A 27,877-nucleotide genomic window follows, 5' to 3' on the forward strand; every position below is an offset into this window, starting at 1 on the left:
TGAGAGATAAAGGTAAGAGTTTTATTTTTTTCCTTAACATCATTCTGACTATTCCCCTTAGCTTTTTAAATTGGTTGGTTGGTTGGTTGGTTGGTTGTGGTGTTTTGGATTTCTATAAATTTATTTATTGAGATTGACACAAGCATTTTAGTGCATTGTTTTAAAAAGTATGTAATTTATGTAAGATTTTGATGCCCAGATGTTCCCTTCCAGTTTCACTCCACCACATACAGACATTTGCATACAAATAAAAGGAAATGTCTTCTGTGTGTGTGGATAATTGATAGCTATTCCTTAGGTAAAGTCAGCTAATATAATGCTTGTTAATTTTAAAGCTCTCCTGTGGTTGGCAAGGAACTGAAGGTATCGATCAGGCCCTGGGAGACACAGTTTCTGGCAGCTCTGAAGGATGATCTCTGGTCTGAAAGTCACGAGTCCACAGTCAACTTGTTGTTGGGTAGAAGAGAAAATTTCAGTGATTTCTGACTTTGGTTTCCACTCTGCCTGAGATGTGAGATGTCTGTGCAAAACAGAGCGACAGAGATTTATGATTCTCCTCGTGAAGAGGCGACTTGCACTGCCGTGACATCTTGTATCTCAGAAGAAGTTAATCACAGCTTTTCTCTGTGTTGCTGGGTTACGTTGCTTTGAGAAAAAACAGAAACTGCTATGAACAGTACGAATAGCCGAAACCACAAGTCCCACTGAGATTACAGCCAGCTCCTCCTAAAGGAAACTGATTCAACCACCAACATAGTTTTTCATTAGATGATTTTTTTTCTGAGTGAACAAAATAGCCCTATTGTGGCATAATTGTTTAGCTTTTGGAGATGTAGGCAGAGTTGCAACTACATGACTGTTTGAAATAATAATTCAAATAGATGAGGAGGGGAGGGCAGAGAGACATTTGGCTTTTTATTACATTTTGTAGCATGTTGCATAGTAATGCAGCAGGTTTTAATTTTCTTGGTTTCTGTGCTTTTTGGCTCTGCAAAGGGGGGAAGGAGGAAAGTCTGTCTTGCATTTCAGGACAAATCTAAATCTGATGGACAAAAGTTTTGGCTATCTGATTGAAACCTTTTGTTGCTGAGACTGAGTGACTCTACCAGGCTGGCAGGGCTGAAGTGATTCCTGTCTCGGATTCAATGTTTTGAACTGGTAAAACATATTTACTTGTGGTTAATGGGAAAGTTAATACTGTCATTGTAGCAATATGATAATGGCTAAAAATCAAGCTGAGTTGTAAGTGGGGAAAATGAAGTATAGAAAAACCATGGAAGCAGAGTTTGTATCCACAGATATAATTTAATTTAAGCATTTTTTGATTTCCAGTATCTTGACCTTTCATACCAGAGACACCCAGAGTTGTACCCAGTTCTTCAAGATGTGCAAAATGATGGTGGTTTTGATGAAATTAATTAAACAGAAGATGGTGAAGTTTACCATATTAATGTCATCTGAAATGACTTCTACGTCTTAGCTAAAGGCCCAGAAATTGCTTTGGTCCATTCTTTTCCTGCCCTTGTATTGACAAAGTACATCACTCATCAACAAAAGATGTTGCTGTTTCATCCAGATGGGCTCATCAAAAGGCAGCATTTACTTAGGGGTTTAGGAGGTGCAGACAGTTAGGAATTTAAAAAATGGTCAAAGAATGGGGGATCTTGGATCTGTGGTTGTTAGTGTGAAGAAAAGACAACAGTTTCCAAAAAGCATTTGAATATCTACCCACTGGAGGCTTGATGATTTAAACAGCATTGCCCTGGGATATCCCAATCAGTTTTAATCTTACAAATCGCTGTTGTGTTCATATACTGTCTAGGCTAAATGTAGCAACCATTCTTAAGGAAATTTTTAAATATAGGGTTGGCCAGTCTGTGTTTCTTTGTAGACTTTTCTCATGGGAATTGTCTGGCTGGTTACACCATGACCACCAAACATCAGACAATGCAAGGATCTTCTTCCCCTTGTCCCACTTTATTTCCATCTCTCTTCTCAAAGGCAGTCCATTGGAGTGGTGGCTGTGGTTTGCTTGTTTTTCTTCTCTAGGAAGTTTGTGAGTAAACTCTTGGACTTACTCATAAAGGCCTTTCTAACATCTGATCTTTGCTAGAAAGTTTTCCAGAGAAAGCTGTGCTATGTGTTCAGAATTCCCTTGAAAATTAGTAACAAATAAGGGAATAAAATTATTTTGTTGATCATCTTCAAAAGCTGCTGAGCTCCTCATGAGTGTTTCCATGGCCTTTGCTGGGTGGATGTTCAAATCACTGAAAACTGTTGGGCTTTAAAACTGCACCGTGAGCCTGCCAAGCATGAGGACTGTCCATGTTTAAGGCCTCTTTTTAGGCAGGCTCTCATGAGAGCTTTGGAAAGCTGGTGGCGTGCAGTAGGCACTCTTGAAAGTAAAGAATGTTTTTGCATAACTCTGGATTTAAATACTTCCATTTATTTCGTCTTTAATGTTTTATTAACCATCTAAACCAGTTTAGATTGCAGCTAGATTTTCAGCAGCAAAACCAGATAAACCAGTATGTTTTGCTGACCTGAACATTTGTTGATAGGAAGATACTCCAAGCACTCCTGTGTGCTCTTGCAGAGAGCTGGGTTGGAGAGAAACAAGCATGGAGACCTGGCAAGCCAGTGCAGACGGTGAAACTCCAAGAGATGGAAAACATCCAGAGAAGACATAAACTTCAAAAGGAGTTTTTCTAATGAAAATAACCCATCATGAGGAAATGAGTCTATCTGAGGCATATTCAGTGAGTGGGACTACATCTCAAGAAACCGATACAAGTACTCTTTGTCTGAATTGCAGAGGAAATTAATACAGACAGTTGATTAAAAATATGACAGAACTTAGAATTTTTAACTTCATAAAAAGGACAAGTGAAACGTTGTTTCCATAAGCAAAGACAAACCTGTGAAGGACAAATCAGAATGGAAAATAGATAGCAAGTTACTTGTTTAAAAACAAGCAAACAAGCCCCTCAAACCTGTTAAAAGCAATGAGAAAAATGGAATTTGCTTTTAGACCATAAGAGATGGCTTGTGACTGTTGGTGCTGTGGCCTGTGGTCACGTGAGATTTTGGAAGTTAAATCTGCTGCTGCTTCTGGTCACTGCTGTCATCTGGACCGTGGGGATGTGCATGACCCCAGGTGATTTGAGAGCAGCTGTCATCCCTAAGCCTCGGACTTCTGCATAGCATGAATTGCTAGAGGGGGGTTGGGGTGAAAATTCAGGACTACAAAAAAACCCCAAATGTACAATTTGACGGAAAAGTACCTATACAGCCAGTTTAGGCCCTGCCTGGCCCGTTGGTTTGCATTCACGGGGTGCAGAGATGCCCGAAGTGGGGAGCAGCCCCTTCTGGAGCACGGTCCAGCTGTGCTGCACAAAGGGACCATTTGATTTCTGCCTTTTCCCTGCAGTGTCAGCAATTCAGAAGCAGGCACTGAAGAAAAATCTGAGCAAGGCTGTAAAACACTCCAAGAGCCTCTGGAGAAGCTCAGCCCTCCCTGGTCTTGTCTGGGGTGGGAAAGCTGTGTCGTGACGTGGAGTTGGACCAGTGGGCCTTGCCCAAGTTTGTGTCAAGGACAGGGCCAGATACCAGAGATAACTCCCATCCACGCACCTGCAGCAGAACAATGAGGGGATTTATATAGAGCTCCCTGCAACTGTGCAAGATTGAGAACGCTGCCTCTAAGGCTGCCTGGGGCCTGTAGGCTTCTGGGCTTTGTCAAGGCTTGGAGAAGCACCTCTGATTTATTTGATTTAACTCATCTATTTGTGTGATAGTGTGTATATGGGGGGTGTATTAACCATTGCAAAGCAAGCAAAGTTGTTTTAGAATAATAGAATCATTGAAGTTGGAAAGGTCCTCCAAGATCGGCAAGGCCAACCTTCAAACAAATACCACCATGTCCACTAAGTCATGCCATGAAGTGCCATGTCTGTTCTTCTTTTAACACTTTCAGGGTTGGTGACTCCACAGCTTCCCTGGGGAGCCTGTTAAATGCTTGACCATTTGTTGGGGTTCCTCCCCTCTGCCTTGGGGTCCAGGGGGAGGGGACCCTGGAGTAGAGGCAGGGCCTGCAGGGTTTCCCTACTCCCTGGTCAATCCTGTTCCCCGTTGGTTGTTTTGTGTTCCCCTGTGCGGGGAGGACCCTCTGGTCCCGTGATTGCGGAGTTCTTCGGCAGTCCCCCGGCCATGCAGCTGGAAAATAAAGATCTCTGAAACATCTACCAAGAATCAGTCCCTATTTCTTTCCATGGGCCTTGCTGTCTGATACATGTTGCAGAAATCCCCGCTGCAACAACCATTCTTTCAGTGAAGAAATTTTTCTAATATCTAACCTGAACTTCCCCTGGTGTGCCTTGAGGCCTTTCCCATTGCCCTGAAGGGGAAATGTTTTATCATCTCTTGTAGCTTTTAATAAGGGGGATGTACAGAACATAATTTTATTTCTATGGTTTTCGAGGCAGAAGATTTTAACCTGCTGTGCTTTGAGGTGCAAACTGATCCCCCGTATCTGCAATAAGATCACCCTTTTATGAAAGGGGCCTGATAGGCACATCAGCAGCAGATGATGGAGTGGACAATTATCAATGGCCCTGGCACACCAGAGCCAGGTCAAAGCAGAGACTCAAGAATTAACATGGAAAATGCCTGGGGTTTGCAGTAGTGAAGTACATTCCTGTGTGACAAGAGGGTCTGGGTGTGAGACTCCTCACATCCACAGCTCACAGCACTCCTATCATCACGTAGTCTCGGGGAGTGGCAGGGCAGGGCTATTTGCATTGATAAGGAAATGTCAACTTCTATCATATAGAAATGTATTATTGTTTTTATACACACACACACACACACACTCTCACACTCACACAGATATATATGAAATCTCTATCCTGTTCCTTGGGAGCCAACTTTGTTTTCTTGTGTTGTGTGAGGAAATGTTTGTCAAACTGAAGGTAACTGTGATGCAAGTTCCCAAAGCAATAAAAGAAGGTTCAAGGTGCACAGCTGCTCCAATGTAATAAATTGTGTCTCAGGGCTGCAGGTGTGTAGCAGTATCTGGGGTCTGATTTTCGCATTTTTTGTTTTATCCAGTTTCTTCATTACAGTCTTTAAAATGAATGTGTGTGCTTGTCAATATGCAATACTTTCTGTAAGTACGTGCTCTAGAGGGAAGATGAAGGTGTCTCTTACAGAACCTAGGTTTGTCTTTTCATGTTGCAGAGGCAATTAAAAAGTCTGGAGGACTGCCCCAAGGACAGCACCCATCACCTGGGGAAAACTAGGTTATCACATGGGAGTTGGGGACCTCATCAGCTGCATTCCTGGTAAACCTGGGAGAGAAGAGAGGTTACCTACTTGTAAATGGCAACAGGCTTTGGTTTGGAGAAGGCTAATTACCGTTTGGAAGATAGGAGATCTATATAGAGAGAGAGATATATATTTTTATAACTTTATCTGCTGAAATCTCTGTAGTCTTCCTAATTTTTCTGGTGTTTAAGCACAGCTGAACCTTAGGCACAATGCTTGTTGACCTGGGGGCAGTCTGGTATCTCAGCTCCTGGTTGATCAGAGGAGGTGCAAAATCCTTCTTGTACAGAGACATTTGGGAATCTTACCCCAGAAATACGTACTGCTGATTTTCTGAAGTCATAACATCATGACAACACTTTGCCAAAAATTTTTCCTGGTGCCTTTAGCACAACTCATTAGTGAAGAAAAGTGGTCAACCAGTCTATTCCCAAATACATAAGTGATGGTCTTCCAGCAGAGCTTCCATGTGCAGCAGTCTTCAGAGGTTTTTTTTTGTATTCTGTCAGCACACATGGTCCTGGCTCAGAGCAAGTGTTGGTATTATCAGTCCCTCCCCAGCTCAGGAGCTGTTTATGTTTGAAATTTTATTTATCTCCTGGTGAATTAAGAAATTTTATTACAGAACTTTTCGCTAGGACTGCATTTTTTTTTTTTTTTTGGTCACCCTTCTTCCCCTGCTGCATTTTATTTGTTGCCAAACTGGATTCTTAGAAGGTGGTATTCATCCATCTCACCCCCAGGGACTATATTGGGTTAGGTTGGGCACCTGCCAGCATTGGAGATAGCTGGGTTAGTCCCAAGCAATCCATTGCAATCTGCATACTGATGAAGGTGGGGCACTGTCTCTCATTTAATGTTGTGAAGTGAAATAATTATTTTCCAACTGAGTGACCTGACATGGCTTTATAATTAATTTTTGTAATTGGTGGAACCCATGCTTTCTAATGACACCAGTCAGTTGTCTGCCAGGACACAGTGATGTATTTACTGCCACATTGCTGCCTTTGACTGAAATCAACAGTTCCAGTCTTTGAGGACTGGATGATCCATAACTCTGTGTCAGAGTAGTATTTAACTGACTTACAGGGTTTACTCAGAAGTTGTTGGCTAGCCTTGTAAACACCACTTCTCTGAAAAATCATTTATAGTAGCTGGCAGGCTTGGTATAAATTTTGTGTGAAGCATTTTTTTTTAATGTTTGCAGGTGTTTGCCTTCTTCCCAAGGGAAAGTCGTGTTCTTGTAGTGTTTGTGAGGCAGGGTTGTTTCTGCTGTGGGGCACTGTTATGTGCAGGAAGGACTATTGATGGAGTAAAGTGTGTGTAAGTATGTATATATTTGTATTTTACATCTCCAACTCTGCCAAGCAGAGAGGCTTCTGGTGCCAAGAGCTACTGAGGGGTAATCAGTAGCTCCTCAGGGCAATGTTTAGCTCCACTCTGGGCATAAAATAGCTGGGCAGACTGTGGTCATCCTTGAGATGGGCATGAGAAATTAGCACTGATGGATAAAGATTGCTTATCCAACAGTTCAAATATGAGAGGGATGAAAAGTTGATTTCCTCATATGATTTCCAGGTTTTCTGCTTTGTTGGGAGCTTCTGTTCAAAACTGTTCTTATTTCTAGTATTCATTATCTTTCCCAACGGGGAAACCACTTTGTGTTTAGCAAAAGGGTGAGGCAGAACCACCTTTGATGAAAATGTTGGTTCAAAGCTATTTCATTACAAATCAGTGCAAGTTCCAGCAGCACTTTGGGATTTTGCTTGCAAATGTCAGCAGACAGCCTGGGTGATGTGCACAAACCATTGGAATCAACCAACAAAAGTGCTCAAATAAGAAAATATTACCTTGTAGGTGAGGAACTTGTGTGGTGGGAAGTAAATGAAGATGATAAAGCTGTAGGGTCTCCTGGCACAGATGGTACCTTACAATGTGAAAAACCATCTTTTGGGGACTGGACCCACATGTACTAGGTCACAGGTCTGTGGTGGTTAGAGGTGTCCCTTTCCAGGCCACCAGGTCCATGGAAAGACGAAGGAAGCGTGTCTTGAGATAGCAATTTGTCCACATCAATGTGGGTCAGGCCAGTCTACGGGCTGGGGATCGGGGCAAGTTGAGTTTAGGGGATGTTTTGTCTTGCTGTTGTCCCCCTGAGCTGATGTGGTTTATACCATCTTGAGTCCTGTGGGAAGCTGTGTGGGTCTGGTTTTGTGCCCAACCAGCCCTATATCAAGTCTAAGGGCTATTTGAGCATTCTGCAGAGGCAGCAAGAGACGATGGTTCCTGACCTAGGCTGCGGTGGAGGGAGGCTTCAGTCAAAGGGCTTTGTTTGGGTTTTTGCATTTCCCAGATTATGTGGCTGAAAACACCTTCCTGCTCTGTCCACACTAAGGTGTCTCTCACACGGATGTAACTGAGGGAGGGCTTGGGAAAGGTACAGATGTGACTGCACATAGTGAGAGGTGTAATTAATGGCCTGCTCTGAGCAGTTCTGAGTCATTCCCTGTTCCTTCACTGCTCCAAGCAGGGAAGGGGGCAGCGACTGAGAGGGCATTTCCCCCAGGCAATGAGTTTGGGGCTTGCCATGCAAAGGGGGTGAGAAAGAGGGGTTTATGTGCTTCCCTTTGGGTATGTTCTTCTCACGTGCTGTCCCTGTGTTCTCCCAGCATCTGAGTTTGCTGCCGTGGCCAGACCTGGTGCTACACACCCCCGTTTGCTGAGCTGTTTTCCCTGCCAGCTCCACACCTTGGTTTTGTGTGTGGCTGCACAAACATTTGACATAGCCTTAGGAATGGGTCAGGCAGAGCCAGGATTGCTGCTTCCACCCCCAAGTGACAATTTTGGTTTCAATGCACATCAGACTGTCACCATAGGGAAGGCAAACAGAGCTGAGAGCTTAAATATTGGCCAAAGATACACTATCACCATGAGGAGATGTACTGACTGATGAAGCTGACTGGGGGAAAAATAGCTGCTATTTCAGATTTCAAGGTGTGAGGAAATTCTTACTTTACCTAGTGCTAATTTGTAAATTGTAACCACATGAGTGTGACTTGCAATCCATGAATGGCATATACAACGCTCTTGATGGACGCTGTGCATTTCATTTCAACCACATAACCTGCCTTGGGCTAGTTTGTAACTTTTCCCTTTTGAGCTGAAATTTTTTCTGGAGGTCTCTTTAATTTTGGGTGGCCTGCATGGCTTGTAGCAACCCAGCACAGTAGGGATGAGTAATAGGAGAGACAGTGTTATTTCTGAATTTCCTTGTCTTTGAAGACTGAGGTTAGATACTTTGTTCTTCTGGCTGAAGTGGAAGCCTATCGTTTAATTTTTCTTGAATATATGTATGTATTTCATGTCTGTGCTTTTCCATAAGTGGTTTGCTGGCCTTTTGGAGGTTTTATTTCTTCTTTCTTTAAAAAAAAAAAAAAATTGGAAGCTTCTTTTAGACTCCAGTTGCTTTCAAAATCTCACTGGGAGGAATGGGTTGAAGAAGAGCTGTGGTGGGTTGAAGAAGAGCTGTGGTGCTACATGACATGGGAACCTCATCTCAGTTGCATGTTCAGGGTAGATTTGCTCTAGCAAAATGCTCTGTTCCAGTGGTCTGGCAGAAACTCAGTACTGGGTATTTTACTGTCAAGTAAATGTAAAATACAAACAGTTTTTGTGCAAGGGGGCCTCAGTAATGCTAGTCACTCCAAACCTTGCTTTTTTGGAGAATGCTTGGCCCAGGCAAGAAGACTTCACCAAAAAGATCAAGTCCACCTTCTGTCGAGACAGGGCTCTGCTGTGCATGCTTTGGGAGTAGCTGCAAAGTGTTTGTTGGAAAATTGGAGCAGTTTTTCTATAGGCTAACGCAAAAATATAAAAAATGGATATGTGAGGTTTCTGCAGCAAGCGGGTGCAGAGGATGAGATGTCTCTGTGTGTCTTGTGGTCTGGGCAAAAATGCTGGGAGGTGAGTCTTGTTCTCACCTTTTTCTGAGGTGCTGCAATTCCCTTCCACATTCATTGCCCTTTACCCCATCCCTCTCCTAGAAAGACACAGAAATTCAAGACCATCACACCAGCATCTGCTTGATTATTGCCTGGGCATCTGTGTCATACTTGAGAAATCTTATTCTGAGTTGAACATGTTTGTATAAACTCTCACAGCTTTGGATCAACTGTCTGCTCCTGCCAGACAATCTCAGCCATTCTGCATCTGTCCTTGCCTTGTGTTGGGAGAGCTCCTTTTGAATTAAATTAAATTGAAGGGGGTTGTTTCATTTTGTGTGACAGCTCTTAAATGGGAAATTTCCTTTTCCCCTTCACTTCTTTTAGCACTGCATAGTTCTGGTCCTGTTCATCTGGCAACTTCAGCTAAGGCTGCCCAGGATTTTGCAACATCTCAGAGTGGGGAAGTTGAATGTTTTGTGTGACAGTTTCAGGAGAGATGAACCTGTTGGTTTGCAGTCCCCAACCTTTTAGAAATGTCTTAATTGTCAAGATTTAAGGAAAGATCTGTGGGAAGAAGCTTCTTAACAGAAAATGATTTTGTTTATCATTTTGCTGCAGTTACACGGCCTTTGATTTTTTTCTATTAAAGAATGAAACTGAATAAAAATGTAGTTATAGTTCCTTGGCATTTCCTCTGCAACAGTTCATTTATTATGAATAAATGCAGTGTTATGTATTCCAGGTAATTTATATAATTACTGTGCCATTAAGTGTGTCTAGTTAGAATCAACAACTTTAGAAAATGTGAAATTTGAGTGTCTGCAGTAGTGGTTGCCTGGTTATGTTATATCCTGGATGGGATTCCCATGTGAGATCCTTCCTTTCTCTTTTTTTCGTGTGTGAACTTTTAACGCCAGCATGAGTTGCATTAACACTAAATGATTAAACAGGGAAAATATTTCATTGGAATGACATATATGTAAAACATGACTTCTTTAGAGAAGTTATTAGAATATTTAATGTTTTCATTTCCTGGCCTCTGGGAATTTAGCTATGCAGCTTTAGCATTGCACTCCAAAGGAAACAGGGAATGGTTTCCCCCTTGTTAATTCACAGAGCTCCTTGCCATGGGGTATTACTGAGGGCCAAAATTCAATGTCTGAGATGATGCCAGTAATTAAATATACATGAACTGTTGGAGCAACTGAGATTAAGGCAAAAATCCACCCAAAACAAAACCCAGCCCTTTCGGGTAAAAGGTAAAAGTAAGAATATTGGATGGGATATGTCTTCATGCTTCAGGATATAAATCAATATTAAGTTTGGATTTGGGAAGAAGAAGGTTTTTCTGAAGCACATCAGGAGGAATTGCTGTCACTGCTCCACCCTGTGTCCGGTGCCTTCTCTGCTCCAGCCAGGATGCTCTCCCTGCCAGCAGTGATGCTTAGCATGAAACATCAGAGCATCAAAGGTTTGTAAAAGAGAGGGGATATATAAAAAAGGGATTCCTCCTTTATCTCCCCACTGTTTCTGGAGCTGTTTGCAGCTCCATCCTGGGTGCTGCTGTAATACTAAGACCTGTTTGGTCACTTGTTGGAACCAAATAATCTTTCAGGTCTGTTCCAGCCCATGCCTTTCTGTGATTCTATGATTGTTATCCATCTGTGTTCACTTGTCCCAGGCCATGGTTTCCACCTAGCCAAAAAGACATAATTGGGTATTGCAGGAGTGCTGGGGCATATCTCTTCCCAGGTGGGAAACTCTGCTGAACTGTTTAAAAAATAATAATCTGAAATATTTAAAATACGTTTGTCTTTATGGGTTTTATGTGGCCATCAGTCATCATACTGCTGTGCTTCTGCATGAAATCACTGCACTGGGAATACTTCTGAGTGTTTTCAGCCAAGGACTATCAGGCAGCCCATGGATGTCCTGAATTCTCCCACACTTCACTATCAGCAGTTGTTCAAGACTTGATGGCTCTTATTTCATTTAAAAAGATTGGAAGCATTGTGAGGCCAAGCTTTCATGAGGGTTAAACGTGCTTTTTGACTGTGTCTTCTCTGGAGTTTTTTGTTGCATTAGATTATAAAAACTTGGTGGATGAAAGTGTGTTGAATTCCAGCTGGCACCAAAAAAAAAAAGCAAACCAAGAATTGTGATTTTTTTTTTTCTTCATCCAGGATCTTCCCCAGGTACTGTACTGTTCTTGGTTTTAGAAAACAATATTTTTCTGCAGGGGTTAGAATTGGTTCGTTCAGCCTTTAGGCCTTTCTCTGCTCCATAGTGGTTTTTATCAGTTGCAGTCTGAGAGCACAGTGCCTTTTTCCTTGTGAGAAAATGTGAAGCTGTAGAGGGAGGGGGAGGAAAAAAAAAGAGCAGCAATGTTACTTCGTCTCTGAAGTCATCACCTACAGGGTTGGTACCAATGGCATTTTAATAGATGAGGTGCTCCCCTTCCAATATTGTGATAGAAATTCATTGTGTGGAGGATCAGGGAAGCTGGGAAATAAAAAACACAAAAAAGAAACAAGAAAATATTGATTTGTGCTGGGAAGAGGGGGAAGGGCAAAATGTAATAAATGGGACAGGTAAATATTCAGTGATTTAATGGGGTTCTGTCAGCCTTGTCTAAGAACTCTTGGGTCCTAATAAAATAATTCAGAAAGGTTGGCTATAAACTAGCTGCTCCTCATAAAGCTCTTGTCCAGCCAAATTGTAGTCAGGCATTTTTTAGATGTTTGCTTGATTGTACATTCAGTTTTTGTATTTGTTTTTAGAAAAGGATTTGACTGATACGGGATTAATCTCAGAAAATTAGGGTGACACATCAGTTTAGGGGCAACAATTTGCCTCTCTATGTGGGTGCTTTGCTTCTGTGGAGAATAGTAGATCAGGCTTCAAGATCTGAGCAATTGCCTGAGTTTATTATTTAGCTGTGCTGGTTTCTGTGTGTGAAATCTCCATTTTCCTGCAGATTCAGCCTGTGGAGGCAACTTTGGAGAAAGAAATTACTTCAGAGCTTTGAAGAAACAAAAGTGCAACTTTAACAAATTTCATCTTGGCCGAAAGCATTTAATACCAAGAATACTGTAAATGCTTTCTGTTGGAATTACTCCCTCTGGGCTGCTAATCTGGGAGCAATTCAGGCATTTGCTTCTGACCTTACCCCCTTCCTGGAGATCCGAGCGCTTTGCTCATGAGAGTACAAGACAAGGGAAGGAGGGGCTGGCAGAGCTGTTGTTTTCCAAAGGAAATGAAGTAATGTCACTTTTGGTTGGAATTACAGCCTCTGCAATGTCTTCAGAAAAGGTGACGCTCCTCAGAAAGGAAGAACAGCTGATGAGAGGTCCTTGAAGGTGCCTTCAGCGTTTGCATGCTTTTTTCTCTGCCAGCAGTGCAGGCTGGCTGTAGCTTTATGTGAGTTGCTAGTAGGTAATTTTATCACTTAATCTGTTTGTTTTCTTATGGATGGCAAATAATATCCCTTGGGATTAATCCACCAAGGTTACACCTGCAGGAGCAAGACACAGAGCTGTGAAATCCCCAGGGCATGGGAAAGGTGGCCCTCAGTGTCCCTGCCAGCTGTGGTGTGATGAGGTCCCACTTTACCTTAGCTTCCATAATCTGCATGTTCATATTATTCTTTAAGAGGATCGTGGCAGAGATGGACTCGGGTTGCACACCCAGGCACCTGCATGGGGCTGTTGGATGGGTTTCCACCTGCAGGGCCCTGTTGCTTCTGCACTGGTTTAAGTCATGAGAGTGTTTAAAAACCTTTCAGCCTCAGCAGCAATGCACAGACAGTGCTGATGCCAAGACTGGCCTCCTGCATATGGCAGCTTTGGGAGCTGTCAGGAGATTTTGGTATCTGCAGCAGGTCCTTGCTTCTGCTGCAGCAATGTTCTCCTTGGCACTGTTCTGGAGGCTGGGACTCACTGGGGAGAGCTTTTGTTCTGCTGGAGATAACCACACTGCTGTGCCCCCAGCCTATTTAAGTGATCAGCTGCCTTTTGCTGTTGTTATTTTCTCCTTTTTCTTCCCCCATATGTAAAGTTTTAGTGCTAGTGGAGCAAGGTGGTTTTATGTACTTGTTTTTTGGAGCTAATAAAAACTTCCAATATTCTCCTGAGCCCACAGCAGCCAGGCAGCATAGTGCAGCTCCTGGAAGGGGCTGAGAGTGTGATGATGCATCCGGGATGCTGGAGTTTGGATGTTTGGATCTGTTTGTCCTCAATTTGCTCCAGATACACCAGGTGTCATTTGCATTTTCAACGAGCCCTTGGCCTTTAGATGTAAAGCTTTTGCACACCCTGTGACCCCTGCAGGGGGCACCTTCTACAGCACATCACTTGTGAAGGCTCAGGAAAGGTTAACAGAACTGTTTATCCATTTTTTGCTCAATTTTTTACTTCTTCCTGCCTTTCCTGTTCTTACCCAGCCACTCAGCCTATGGGGGAGAAAAAAACTGCAACAGGTTTCCTTGCAATATTGGTTTGAATGTTCTGGAAAACAGGAATCATGAGTCATTAGTCCCAAATTAACGTTTGTGAGTGAGGCTGAAATGACATGTAAGAGATGGGTCACCTCTGGAGACAGGAAGAGTGTGGTAACATGCTCAGAACTCTCAAGGCTACAGTTCAGCTCTTCCGTTTATAAAATTCTCATTGGGAAGGTTTGTAAACACCTCTGTGTACATTAGTCTCACTCTTGAATTCAGGGTTTCAGCCTGGGAACTGGTTTTAAAAACAAACACCCCTCTTCTGTGGCTCTTCCACTTTAAAGTTTCTTTACATGTCCTTGGGGCTTGCAGAGATCAGCAGTTTCTGGAGGAATTTGTTCAGCCAGGTTTCTTTTGCAAAAGTAAATACAAACCACAGGGTTGAGACGGATTTCTGGATTTTGAGTCTTGAGGGCCTGGTTCTGACCTACTTGCTGGTGTTAGGAAAAATGGGTTTCTCTGCATCTCCCAAGAAATTTTTGTCAGTTGTAGGATACTGGGGTTTTTCTTTTTCTTTTTCCCCCTCCCTTCTTCCTTTCCACCTTTGCTAGACCCTGCTTTCCTCAAAGCAAACAGACTGTTGTCTGGACCATCATCTGGACCATCATCTCCTCCATTCCACTCACCTGGACTGTGGGAGCACACTCAAGGCTGAGTGCTCCTTTAATCCTCTGATTGGCAAAACCATCTGTGTAAATGTCCTCATCTACACACTCTGGTGGAGCCAGAAGAGATTATTCCAGCCATGCCTCCCATGACAAGGAGGTCTGTGAGGGTCCTCTACTGATTTCTGCCCAAATGAAAGGATATTTTGGCCAAGCAGGGTCTTTTTCACTAATTCATTCCTCTCTTGATAGCTCTGCCCAGGTACTGTGTACTATTTTTAGGCACTGCTGGCTTCGGCTTTCTTTTTTCTTTTTGACCGAACAAAAGTAGAACAATATTTATGCACCTTTTGGGTCCATTCTGAGGTAATTTTTTTTTCCTTTGTAGTGCTTGATCTTTGTCATTTTGGTAATCAGCATTAAACTGAAGGGTGTTGATTTTATCAGGCCTTGGAGTCCTAATTGGTTTATATTGTTTAAGAAGCCAAAAAAAAGCCCTAGAACTTACCTAGTTAAAAACAAATATTCTAAGTCAAGATGAAATTCCTCTTTCACTGAAATGTGGTTTAGAAAAACATTTCACCACTACAATTCCTTTCAAGAGCTTGACCTTGGATTGTTAATCTCAAAAATATGCAGTGCAGATGAAGTTTTTCTTTTCTAGAGAGGGAAGAAATGCCATGTTTCTCAAAAGACCTCCCTAGAATTAAGGGAAACAAAACGAAAACCAGAGTGGATGATAAATGGAGTACAGGCTAATCTAGGAGTGACAAGAATTTCATGCCATCAGAATCTGCTTTGTTTTGTTAATTTGCCTTTTTTTTTTTCCTTGCTGTCCCATTATTCTTATTGCAATTTGCTATCCATCAATGTACACATGCTAGTAAGTGCTTTAATTCTATGTGAAAAACTGCAGCCTTGGAAGTTGAAATGCTTCATATTTAGCCTCTGCTCATGTGCCTTATACCCAGATTTCACCCTGCTGCTCTGCTTGGGTGGCCTGAAACCCTCTGCTGAGTATTTGGGACATTCCAGTTTCTGCTATCTCAGAAACTGCTGCTGCTGAGGTGCCAATTTCATATCTGCTGCCACACAGACAGCAGTTGGATCAGGTTGGATCCCTGTTGGACAAACAGCTCTGCCCAGCCTCCCAGCAGTGATGAGTCCAGCCTCTCAGGAGCAGAGATGGTCACTTGCTCAGGCCATTAAAGGGACAGGAAAATGCCACTTAGGATGCTGGAGTTGGTCTTTGAGGGTTCAGCTGGATTACAGCTGAAACTGCCTTGGCTGCTTTGAGGTGGTGGAGGGGCTGGGTGTGCCACTGGCTGGCCACGTGCAGGGGAGAGTTCTACATCCAAAATGCAGTTTGTGGTGGGTGGTTTCAACCATCCAAGGAAAACCAGACAGCTTGGTCAGGCCAGGGTGCCCTCCCTGCTTCGCCTCTGGACACTCGGCCATTGCGCTGTTGGCAGCACAAACCCACTTTCATCTCTCCTACTGCTCCTGTTTTGGTAATCTGCTCTTCCTAAATACACTTTCTATAATTATATTTTTGCTCCCCAACTCTATGGAACAGGCAGCTCTCTTAAAACTGGAGGAGTAAGACAGGGGCTGCCTGCACTCCTGGACACAGGGGTGGTGGTGAACCGGACGTGTGGTATATCTGTGTGTCTTAAACACAGGAGGTTAATGGAGAAATAGAGCTGCAATCAGCCACAAGCAGATGGGCAGGAGGAGGGTAATCAGTAGAGAAAACAAAAGGTTTTGAAGCCAGGGCATGAAATGAAAGAGAGCTGGCTGCCGTGGCATGACTGTGCATTTGGGAGAAGGAAGATGCCTAAGTTCCTAGTCCACCTTGGGAGTGAGGTGTGCAGCTCGAGGGCTTGGAGGGGCCCAAGGAGAGGCATGTGGGGCACCTTGGGCAGGGTCTGACCAGGTGTGAGTGGGGTCTGCGATCCCCAAAGACCTGCCAGACACCTGGACTTTGAAATGCTCTTCTTTGGGCTGACAGGAAGAGAGGTTTGAGCAATATTGTTCTGGTTTTTAATTAGAAAGACCTATGTTTCTGTAAATGCTTTTTTTCAGGGGAGTCAGTATTTGTTAAGGTTCTTGCTGATGGTGAAAACTGGAGGTGACTAATTTCTAGAGAATTTAGTCTTCTACTGGCCAGAGCTAGAGCAGGAAGCAGGGCTCGTCATGACATTTGTCACTGGCGGTTCCCAGATTTTACCCTGTTAAACTGCACATCATTTCCAGTTACATTTTAGAAAAGGATGAGGAAATTTCTGTTGATTTATCAAAGAGTTTAATTCTCCAGTTCTTCTTTGTCAGTTTTGAGAACTATTTTGCAGGACTGAGTTTCTGTGGAAGAATGTGCTGGGGTTTTAGTAGCTTACAAAGCACAAATAATGTGATACCAGAATTGTGGCGTGGGACACCAGGGGTGGCTTGATGCTCTTGGCTTTGTGTAAGGATGTCATGGGAATATGGTACCTGATGCCAAGCACTTGGCTGTGAGAAGGTTGATGTATAACAGGGAAGAGTTAATTCCTAATGAAGGGGAAAACCTCGAGGGAAAGGGAAGAGAATTCCTGCAACAGAACAAGTGGTAGAATTTCAGCTCTTGCAGAAAACAGGCAACCAATAGAGAGGTAAAGAGGAGAGGTTAAAACATTGCAGCTACAATTGGAAAAGCTGTGTTTGCTCAGGAGTCTTAGGTTAGAAGACGCCCTAAAAAAAAAAAAAAAACGAAACAGAAAAAGGAAACCTAAAAAAAATATTTTTCTTCCCATCTATCTTGTGCCAGATCCCAATTTGATTTCTGTGTGCACCTGCAACCCAGTTCAGGCTGAGAAAGATCTAAGTAGGCAAAGGTCTGCTGGAATGGAAACATTAGGAAATTAGAATTTTGATATTATACTGAATTATTTGGGAGATTGTTTTTAAGTTTTTTAATGTGCAAATACAGTTCTGAATATATATGAAGTGTTGCACATCTATATTAACTGTTTCCACTGTATTATTTCCTATTGCTAATGCTCAAGGCCTTGTTAAAATGGGCTTTATTGAAATGCTTGTTCACACTTTTATAGAAAAAGGGCATGTGTATAATGGTCCATTTCAAAATGAAGTATCAAATGGCAGTTTCACATTGGAGTGTGACAGAAATCTATGTTTGAAGGCTTTTCTGTGGTTTATTGTTTTTTTTTTTCCCCTCTGCTTAGAGCCCTGGGCAGCCTCTGCCTTTGTTCTCCTGGCTTGCTCACTCATTACTGTTTGCATCTCCAGGTTACAAGAAAACAGTCAAATGCTGTGATCATTCATCTCTGAAACCTTTAATGAGCTTATCGGGAAAGAGCTATAAATATATATCTTGAACTTCTCTTGTATTGGGAGATGCTTCCTCAGGCCATGAATAGTTAGGTTGGCCCACCTAAGCTAATTACAGACTGTCTCACTATTCAAAATACCCTCTAGGTAACATTGTTAGGACTCTCTTACGAGGTTAATGGGTTCTCTGTAGCCTGAATATTACATTGGCCTTCACTGCTCTGATCAAAAATGCACTGTATGGGGACCTTTTGCCATGCCAATTTGTGACTTGTTTTCTGCTAAAAGCATCATCTTTCCTCCTCCTTGAATGATGATCTCAGAGGGACAGGGCAAAGCTTGTCTTGATCAGGCTCTTGGGAGTCCATCCATTGGCTCAGCAGCACAACTCTAAGTGCTTCTTTGAGAGTCTGTTGAGTGGCAAGGTGGAAGCCAGCAAGTCCTAAGTGTCCCTGGTAAATCTGGTTGTTTGTGCTTCTGCCATGATTACCTTTCAAATCTGTTCAGTGTTGTCTAGCAAACTTAACTCACCCGCTTATCTTCAGGAAAACAAATGTACCAGTTATTGCCTACTAGAAAGTGCGAGCTGAGCTGTGTGGGTTTTTTTCGTTTCAGTGGGCTTGCTGTGATTTTGTTTTGACAGATTGAGCTGTGTTTCACTTTGCTTTCATTTTTCACCCTGTCAGAAGAATTCTTAGTGCATTTTTTTCCCTTCCCCTGCCTCTTGCTGTCTGTATGGATCAGTGCACTGAAGCAGTGACTCCCTCTCCTCTGCATTGCTGGTTTGCAGCTTCTCGTGCTACAGAGGCCTGAGCTGAACCTTCCCTATGGGAAGCTCGGGTCAAACCTTGGTCATCTCGGTGGGCAGCATCTTCTGCCGTGGGCAGGACGTGCAGGAGAGGTGCTAGGGGAAGGTGAGCCTCCAAGTGGGAATGTCTTAGGCAGTCTGAAAGTTTTCTTTATTTTTCACTTGACTTGTGCTGTGTTTCCCCTGACCCACCCCGAGGAGCAGCACAGCTTGGACTGGATCACCTCCTCTGCTTGAGGTCAGCTGTGCATGCTCACTCTGCCTTGGTGTGGAGAGGATGTAGGACAGTTGCTGTTCCCAGCTGCAGAGGGTGGTTTGCTGAAGTTGATGTGCGTAAGGGTTTAGGGATTCGACTTCCACTCCTGCCCTCAGCGAACTGACACCCCTTCATGAGCCCCTTAGCAGTCACTGTAATAATCTTGGGAAGCTTCATGCCCGTGCTCTGAAGTGTTGCCATGTTAGAAGAAAGCTGCTGTGTAATAACCAGAATAATTAGAAAATGGGAAGGTTCACACCAAACTCACTTGAATACTGCCATGCTTAAACTGAGCTGGTGCTGAGAACTTTAGTGGTGAGTGAGTGACTGAGCGACACCGATTGAAGCCAGGGGAAGCTGAAGTCAGGTTTAGCTGTGCCATCTTCATGACAGCAGTCTCTGAACAGCCTCTGTAAAAGAGCCCTGGGAGAATCTCTTGCTGATGCTGCAGGCCCTGCCCTGGGGACCCTCTGCTCCAAGGGGAGCAGCACAGGAACATGGGCAGCTGCCAGCACTGCAGCACGTGTGCTGCTGGAAAACAAGAGCTGCTGGATCCCTCCTGCACTCTGGGCAGTCTGGGTGTCATAACCACGTTATACACATCTTGGTTTGGTTTTTTGTCAGCAAAGGCCTTGTGTTTGTGCAGAGCATGCCCACAGAGCTGTCCCTCCCCAGGCTCCAGGTCCCTGCCGTGCTCCCCACAGCAGCAGGTATGGTTCCTGTGGGGCCATGCTGGGACTGCAGTGACACATTGCTCCCATGTCTCTCACTGCCTTGGGATGTGTTCTTCAGGGACCAGATATTGCTTCTCTGCCTGCAAGGAGCTGAAGTGATCGTGATCATGTATCAAATTCTTAAGTACTTTTTTCTTTTTTCTCTTCTGAGCTTGGATTTCTTTTTTTGGCTGCAGTTTCCCTTGTTTTATGGGCTGTATGTGCCATTCTTGCCTGCTTAATACTTCATTTATTGAGAAGTTCAGTCGCAATGCAGTGGTCTGGCTCTATTGTGAATTCTTCCAAATTCTCTCTCAGTCTCTAACAGTGTACTTAGGACAAGCGGAGATTTATTTGCATAACTGGTCAAACAGAGGTTAGTGTGAAATAAAATACATGCATGTGCTTCTCTCGGCCTCCCCCGATGCGAGGTCAAGGCTGGCTTATTTTTTCTGAGTCCTCCCATTGTCAGAACCTCTCAGGGATCTGGGCTCTGGTCCACTTGCTGTCAGTAGTAGTTTACTTTTCTTCCCAGTAAATTGTCCGAGTTTGCAAACCTCCCCCAAGGCTATCGTATGACAGCATCCCTCACGTGATGGGTCTGGTAGCGAAAAAAAATCTACTTTCTTGTAGTCCAAACATACAGCCCTTTCAATTATGTATGAGTGAAGTGTTCAAAGGATGCAAAACCTTTGAAGCTGGTTCAGGTGTCTCTTCTCCCCCCATTCTCCACCCTCCCTAGTGCTTTATCATAGTGGTGGGGAGAATTAGCCATTCACTGGATGAAACAGAGGGAGGGAATGATCTGGAGAAACCCAGCCGGGGCTATAGCAATATAACATTTCTGGCTGTGGTGGTCCTTGAGGCACAGCCTCTGCCAGTGGAGTACTCTTTGGGGAATACTGCCATGCACTTGTCCTCCTCTGGGATTCTTCCTGAGGCAGTTACTGCTGAGACAGAACTATGGAATGGAAGGACGTGTTCTGACAACCTGTGGCCTTTCTTCATGGACAAAATTAAGCCAGTGCCTTGAAGCAAGGCAGTTCAGTGCCTAAGTAATACAGAGCTCTCTGAATGGCTGTGGACCAGTTCAGGTTTCACCTGAAGTCCTGACCCTGAAGTGAGCCCAGGCAATTCCCCTCTCAGGTATCCCTACAACTTGGGGCCCAGTGTGCTAGTTATGCATGGATCTGCTGCATGAGGTGCTTTGGGCAGGGCCTGAGGACAGGCTGAAGGGAGCAACTCACCTCCTAGAAGGTCTGTCCCTTCAAAAGATGGATGATTATTAGCATGTGCCCCTCCTGCCCTTTCTGGTCCTGTCCTGGCTCCGTAAATTGTAACCAGAACTGTCCTCGAGCAGTGGGGTGATGCTGGAGAAGGGACTTGCCAACTACATGCAAGGGCCACATCCTCTGCAGTCGATGTGTCCACAGGTTTCCAGACCCAAATCTCTCCGAGTCATTGTTTGAGAGATTTGCTACTAGAATTCCCTTCCCTGACACTGGAGAGGGATTGTAGATGAAAGGAAGGTAGTGTTAACAGTGGAAAATGGCTTTTCCACTCCTTCCCTTTGAATATAAAATGCTTCGTTCTCCCTGGAGTTTAGCTACAGGTTACATTTAAAGTGTTTGTTGAAGCTGGAAGTGGTTACACTGGTAGCTTAAAAGAAATAAAGGCAGTGACTTGAGACAGTGAGATAGGAGACAGTGGCAGCGGGGTTGTAACTGACTTATTTATTGTAGCCTTGAGAGCAAGAAATATTACAGAGGACAAAATTCCAGTAATGTTTATATAAGGCTGTAAGAAATTGATTACAGCTCAGGTGTGTTTTGTTGCATGCTGCTGGGACGAATCATAAAAGTCATGCAACAAAGTTTTGAACATCATGTTACTGCTGGTCTGCTCAAAAGCCCCATTTGCCACAATGAAAACCTTTCATTTGTTCTTTTTGCTAATTCCAGCTGTGTTGGCTTCCAACTTCTGTGAGTTGCTGCTTGCAGTATTCAGCTCTTTCAGTCTGCAGGCCTCTGGGGGTGAATTGTTTCTTCTATTCTCAGCCATTTAAAACAAACAAACAAAAAGCTCAGGATTTTGCGGAAGTGTTTCCCCACAGATGTGTTTTCTTTTAGTTATTATTTGTAATTTGTATTATTTGTCCTCTTCTGTCATACTAAGAGCTTTGGAAATGCTTTCCTAATGTTCTCCCTCATTTATCCCACCTAATCCCATTCTCCCACTGAACCATGTAGGACTTGATGCACCAGCACATGGTGCCCAGCAGCAGCTCTGGGAGAGGGCAGCTTTCCTGCAGCCTCCTGCCCTAGTGGAACCAAGCCCTTCACTTGCATCATTGTCCTGGAGGATGTTGGGGGTCCTCAGCAGTGGCTTGAACCCCCAGCCACCCCCTTCTTGCAGCTTCAGAGCAAGTATAAGTAATAGATCTTGTAAAGACTCATTTGGTGTTTGGCATTTATGATGCTTTACAGCCAGAAATTCATCTCTCTTCTCACTGTCCTTCACTTGCCCAAGGCACTGTGTACTAAATCTCAATGTCTCTGAGCATCCATAGGCCTCTACTGGTAAATGAAGTTACTTTCACCTGTTTACGTTCTGAGATTCTTTCAGGGAATGTGCATTAAATTGTTTTTCAGGTGGATCTCCTCTAAATAAATGGCATCTTGTGTCCCTTCAGGAACTGCAAGGAGCAGTAGAATGAAAGCCATATAAATAAAATGCATGTGTTGCTGGTGTCCAGCAAGACTAAAGACTAAAACTGACAATAAAAGAGACACAGGAGTGCTGTCTTCGTGCCTGCCAGCTTGCAAGGTCCATGGTCTCTGCAGGGCTGCTGGAAGGTGTGGTGGAGCAGGCTGGGTTGCTCATGGTGGTGCTGAGTGATTTGGAGCAGGGATTTCCTAGCAGTTACTAGATATGAGTTCATCCCTGAATACACACTGCACACAGTGCCTTGCTGTCATTTTTGTTGATAACTTGGAGCTGCCTGTAGATGCTGGTTTGGCCTTTGCTTGGAGAGGTTTGTCTGCAGAACAGACAAGGTGGTTTGAGGTTATGAAGCCCACCTGCTGTTTGGCAGTGCTGTTTGAGATGAGGGAGAGTGTGTGGGGGCTGAGTGTGCTGACAGACTGTTTCAGCACAGGTAAAACGGGTTTGGTCCAAACTTGTTAGTCAACAGCTGAGTTCATGTGTTGCTGCAGCTGTTCTTAGCACACCTCTGCCTGTGTGCTCATGTTACTTCAAGGAGAAAAGTCTGGTAAGCTGGACAAAAAAGCAGCTCTAAAATTGTTAACGTTCTAATTTTAAGCCATTGCATTACTCTGTCACTGGCATCAATGAAGCAGCACTTGCCACTAATCTCCTGGCATATGCCTATGATTGAGCAGCAGAGAGAGGGATCTGAATTGTCATTTCTAGCTTCACTGATGATCTGACATTCTCTGAGCAATCAACAGATCTCAGAAGATGAAAGTGCAAATCCCACACAGTCTGTTTGAACCAAGAAGGAAAGTCAATGGAAGCACATCTGAAATAGCTGCAGCCACGAGGAGAGGACAAAACAATATGGCTCTCAGACAAAAGAATTCAGTTCTGTTTATTTTGACATTAAGAGAATGGGGTTGAATGAGAATGTGTGTTGCATTGTTTTCAGCATGTCTGGCATTTTGAGGTGTAGTTTTGTGTGAAAATGAGGTGTAGTCTCTGGTTGCAGAGTCTTAAATATGATGATGCTTTATTTGAAACTTCTCAAACAGTAGAGGTGGTGCTTTTGGGAGGACTTAGATGTTCACAAATCATTGTCTATGAAGTTGGATCTCATTTTGATACTGGAAAGTGTCTTGACATTTTTTATTATTGTTACTGCTTTTATTGTTATTTTACTGTTAAGTGCTGAGTATCTTTGGGCCTGCTGGCTAGAGGGAGCTGTAAGACATTCAGTACATCTGAAACTTCCTATGTACAAGATCCAGGCATGGATTTGAGTGCCTGGCACCTCTAGTAAGCATCTTGATTCAGGTAATGTAAGCTTAGAACAACAAAATTAGAAAATTAGATTCGGATGCTCCCTTCTTTTTTTTTTTTTTTTTTTTTTTTGGTCCCTGTTGCGCTCCTAAGTCAAACTATTTACTGTAGAATATAGTTGAATTGCTTGTTTTATCTCAGAAAAAAAAATATGCCTTTGTTGCTCTTTTGGGCTGATGTTTTCCTTAGCTTGCTGTTGTGGTTTAGCTATACCCTTCCTTCCCTCTTGATCTTTTTAATTTTTTTCACACCATGCACTGGTCTTGAGTTCAGCCTTCTCTGCTGGCTGATGAAGTTGTCTTTTCCATGCCATAGGAGCCTGCTGCCTAGGCATAGGCATACACTGATAAACCCTTTGCTTTTGTGTTAGAATTGGTGTTTTGTTTTGATACAGTATGTATCATTTCCCATTGGAAACCACTGTTATTGTATCTTGGAAAAACCCTGTTACTTGGCATTAGCAAAGGAAGCAGAGTTTAAAAAGAAAGGAAAAAAAACCCACTTTAATTTAATAAGCAGTATTTTGGGGTTCCTTTTGTTATGTGCTACCTTTTGAATTCTGTAAAGCAGCATGCAGATCTAATCCACAATAGCGTCACTGCGCTGGGCTGCACAAGTAAACACTGTAAATGGGAGGAAGCACCTGCGTATCGCTATTGTCTCTCTTCTTCCAGTAGCAAAAGTCTCGGGGCTGACTCTGCTCCAGCCAAACGTTCCAGGCAGTGGGAATCCACAGACAGAGAGCAAACCTCGCTGCCCTGGGCTGGAGCAGTGAGAGCACCTCGGGGGACAGCTGGCCATGGAGGGGAGCGTGGGGCTGCGTGTGGACACCCGCACACGGGTGGGGTACCCGGCACTCGCCCATCACCTCGGCCTTGGCCCCGGCAGTGCAGGATGCCGGGATCACAGGAGCCAGCAAGGTGGGTCTGGGCAAGGCGTGCTCTGCCTGGGACTGTTGTGGGGCTGGGGAGGCTGATGAACCCTGAGAGCCACAGTGCTCTCAACACAATTAATGCTCTGGAATTATTGCTGTGGTCTCACGCATTAGGTTTGTGTAACCGAGTGCTTGACTTGACTGCTTTCCCATGGAGTTTGTGTTTTTACACCATTCCTTATTGAGGAACTGGTGAAGCGTGTTATGGTCATAGATATAACCTGTAGCAAGTTTACAAGACAAGGTTTAAAGCTGAAAAATCTGGTTTGAATAGAAGAGCACTAAAGGCTAAAATTTCTTTAATTTACCCAAGACAGGTCAGGAGGTGACTTATCATGACCCAAAAGTATCTGCAGACAGAAGTGCTGGCATAAAAATTCCTTTGAGCTAGGAAACCAAAACATTACAAAGTTAATTGATTTGAAGCTCAATTTGGGTAAATTCAACTTAGAAAATACTAGGATGGGTCTTCTGTTTCTGTTGCTGTGTTAATGCTGTGTCTGTGCCTTGTGAGAAATTGTGGGGAGCATAGAAATCACAGGATACAAGTGCTTAGTGTGGTATAGGAAATCCTGTTAGAGTAGCCTCACTTTGGGATTTTTAGATTTTCAGTCTCTATGAGACATTTTATGGTGGTGTAGTACCTGGGGAGCTGGAACTACATCTTAATTTATTGAATGTTCATTTATTGAAATTTTAGATGCCTTTGATGAGATGTTAGTAATTATTCTATTAATCCTTCTAACATGAGTTTCCATTTAGGAGAAATTGTCTTTGTGCCCTCTAGTGGAAAAACTATTTAGTTGAAAGCTTCTAAATTGGGTGAAGTTTTTGCAGCAAAAGGTGGAATGTGTGAGAAAAGACATGGAGGAGCAGAACAAGGCTGGAGAGATGAAGGGTTGCAAGAGGTGGGTGTGCTCTGTGCTTCCTCTGCTTCAGTCCTCACAAAACTGTGATGGTGAGGATGTGCACAGACTTTGTCAAATAGAGACGATATTATCCAATATTCACATCAGCTGGACTTGGTGAAATTATTCTAGGTATAATTATGAGGAAAACCTAGTCCCAGCAAGCTCTGAACACTGGTCAATCATTGGTGATTGCCATCGATGTTCCCCAGAGATGTGGTAGAGAGGGAAGCGCAAAGCAAAGCCCGCTCCAGATCGTTAAACAAAGGAGAAGGAAAGACCCAGAAAATGAAAGATCAAGGAATCTGACACTGGTTCCTCAAAATTTCCAGAGCACTTTGTACACAGCAGAGAGGAGGATGGAATCCGAAGAAGAAAGCTGACTTAAAAACAAATAGGCAAATCTGTCCAATTTCCGTGTGTAATGGGGTAACTCTTTAATGTGTGAGAGGGCTGCTGATGTGACTGAGGCTTAGGAGCAGTATTTAGATCATCTTGGTGAACAGCAAAACCAACAGGGCACCAGCATGATGAGGAATAGGGAAGATGAGGGTGTGCAGGTGGCTCTGAAGGGAGCAGGAGCTGGATGCCTGAGTGCAGTGGGCAGGGTGGTACGGGATGGTGAGGGCTGTTGTGTGTGGCCAGCCCAAACAAATCAACAGCGTCCTGAGGTTTGAGGATAAGACTCAAATCTCTCTCTGAGTCATCCTTACAGAAGCTCTGTGTGTAAGGCTGGGCTGGTAATCACTTCCTGCTGCACCGAGGGGAGCTGGGCAGTGCAGGGCAGGAGGAGAATGGTAACGGCTGCAAGTCTGGAGATGAACCACAGAGGTGGGAGGCTCAGCAAATGAGGCTGGAGAGGAAAAACTGAAGGAGTTGTATTTGGAAATATAGGCCTGAGTGCAGGCAACACATTTTCTGATGCATAAAAGATTTCTGTAAAAAGGATGATCATCAGCTCTTAGTTCCCACAGGAGAAAAATACCTTGATTTGCCTGGAAAAAATACTCAAGGTACAGATTGGGGAAGAGTTTCTCACTAGGAGGTAATGAAGCAAGAGCAAAAGAAATTGTGAATCTGCTTGACTGGAGGATTTGCAGAGCAGTTAAAGCAGTGCCTCTTGCTGATGGTGTGATTTCTCCCCCTCTGTTGCCTTCTGTCCATCCACCCACTACACAGGGTCTATTTCACTCATTAACCCTCCAAGCTGGACTTTTTTTTCCTGTTGCTGGAGTTGCTTTTAGGAGCCAGGGGTCAAAACTAGTAGCAGTGTAGTAGGCTATTGCATGGCTTTGGGATATAAATTCTGTTCTCAGTGCAGTCATGAAAACTTCAAGCAGAGATGTAGATTGCAAGAAGCTGCTGCTGTCCCATACATCTTGCCTTCTCTGTTTCTTTCTGGGGCTGCTCATTTGGGATGCTACGAGAGCAGCAGATGTGAATGTGATGGAGTCCCCACACCCCCCTCCCATCACTGTCATCCTCCCTTTCCTTGTACTGGACTGTCATTCTTGTTTATTTTGGTTTGAATTATAATTCCAAAAACTCTACAGTGTTGTTTATGTGCTGTGTGTCGTGAGTCACTGTTTGTGTTTGCTGCCGTTCGCATTGCCACTCCTCTCCCCCTGTCTTACGCTTGCAGCCACAGTTCCCCTCCCAGTATCTTGGAGCCTCTTCTATTCTGAGTCTACAATGCTCAGCATTCCTGTGAGTGCAGGGAAAAGAAAGCTGTCAGGGAGGATCCAGGATTAGCCTTTTTTCCCCCCTTTGTTTTATCTTTCTTCTGGCATTTTGTAAGGGTCCTTGTTCAAATCAAAAGATTCCTTGGAGACTCCTTCCCTGAGATCTCTGTGCTCAATTAGTCTCTTATCATATTTCTACCAGGCAGTGAGATCAATACTGCATTTTCTGGCTTGCTGATTTCAGGGATGGGGGAAAAATCATGTTAAAAAGACCTTTTTTGAAGTTACTGAGATGCCCATGCAATTCCAGCACCTGCTGTCACAGTGGAGGTGTTAAGCCCTTCATGTGCATTGTCACTGGGGTGGAGACTTCGGCATCGTGCACAAGATCATAAGTTTGGCCCAATAGGGGCTGACCACGCTGGCCTCTGAGAGGGGCTGTGGGTGCTCTGGATGGGGAAGAGACTCTCCATGCCCTCATGGCCTTGGGCAATCCCTTGTGCTTCTTCTTGCTCCTGGTAAAGTGCCATCATTGCTAGCCAAGAAAATCCTACAGCTCCGTGTCTGTGAAATCTGAATGGTAATGGCTTGCAAGTCATGCTGTGGATGTATCAAGGAGAAACAGAAAATTTATTTGTGTCAGCTTAATGGAGCTTCAACTCACAGAGCTCCATATGGGACAATTAATGATGGGTCCGAGTCTGTGTCAGGTTGTCCAGAGCAGAGCAAATGTTTGCTTGTGAATCTACTGTAAAATAACTTCAAGCTTCCTGTGCCTCAATTAGCAGCCTTGATAGAGAGCAGGCAGGTTTTCAGGTAAAAAATGTCCATTT

At 43.8% G+C, this 27,877-nt stretch overlaps 1 protein-coding gene and 1 long non-coding RNA gene across 29 annotated transcripts in view; both read left to right on the plus strand.

Annotated features, from left to right (window-relative positions):
• Nucleotides 1–8,774, plus strand: part of LOC121658191 — a 30,367-nt gene extending 21,593 nt beyond the window's left edge. The window contains exon 2 of the long non-coding RNA XR_006013870.1: nt 336–8,774. This is a non-coding gene — a long non-coding RNA (uncharacterized LOC121658191). The remainder of the gene's footprint in view (nt 1–335) is intronic.
• Nucleotides 1–27,877, plus strand: part of MAGI1 (membrane associated guanylate kinase, WW and PDZ domain containing 1) — a 335,583-nt gene that overhangs the window by 21,964 nt on the left and 285,742 nt on the right. Inside the window, exon 1 of one of the 28 annotated variants that reach the window (XM_042014651.1) lies at nt 24,265–24,440. The exons of the other annotated variants lie outside the window; for them this stretch is intronic. Within the exon in view, the coding sequence (XP_041870585.1) occupies nt 24,320–24,440 (121 nt within the window). The 5' untranslated portion in view covers nt 24,265–24,319. Of the gene's footprint in view, nt 1–24,264; nt 24,441–27,877 lie in introns of those variants that run through there. 28 annotated transcript variants of the gene reach the window in all.

Source organism: Corvus kubaryi, unplaced genomic scaffold, assembly GCF_017639235.1.
Source record: "Corvus kubaryi isolate FWS band 111438036 unplaced genomic scaffold, C.kubaryi_AGA036_p1.0 136, whole genome shotgun sequence".
Classification (NCBI taxonomy): domain Eukaryota; kingdom Metazoa; phylum Chordata; class Aves; order Passeriformes; family Corvidae; genus Corvus; species Corvus kubaryi.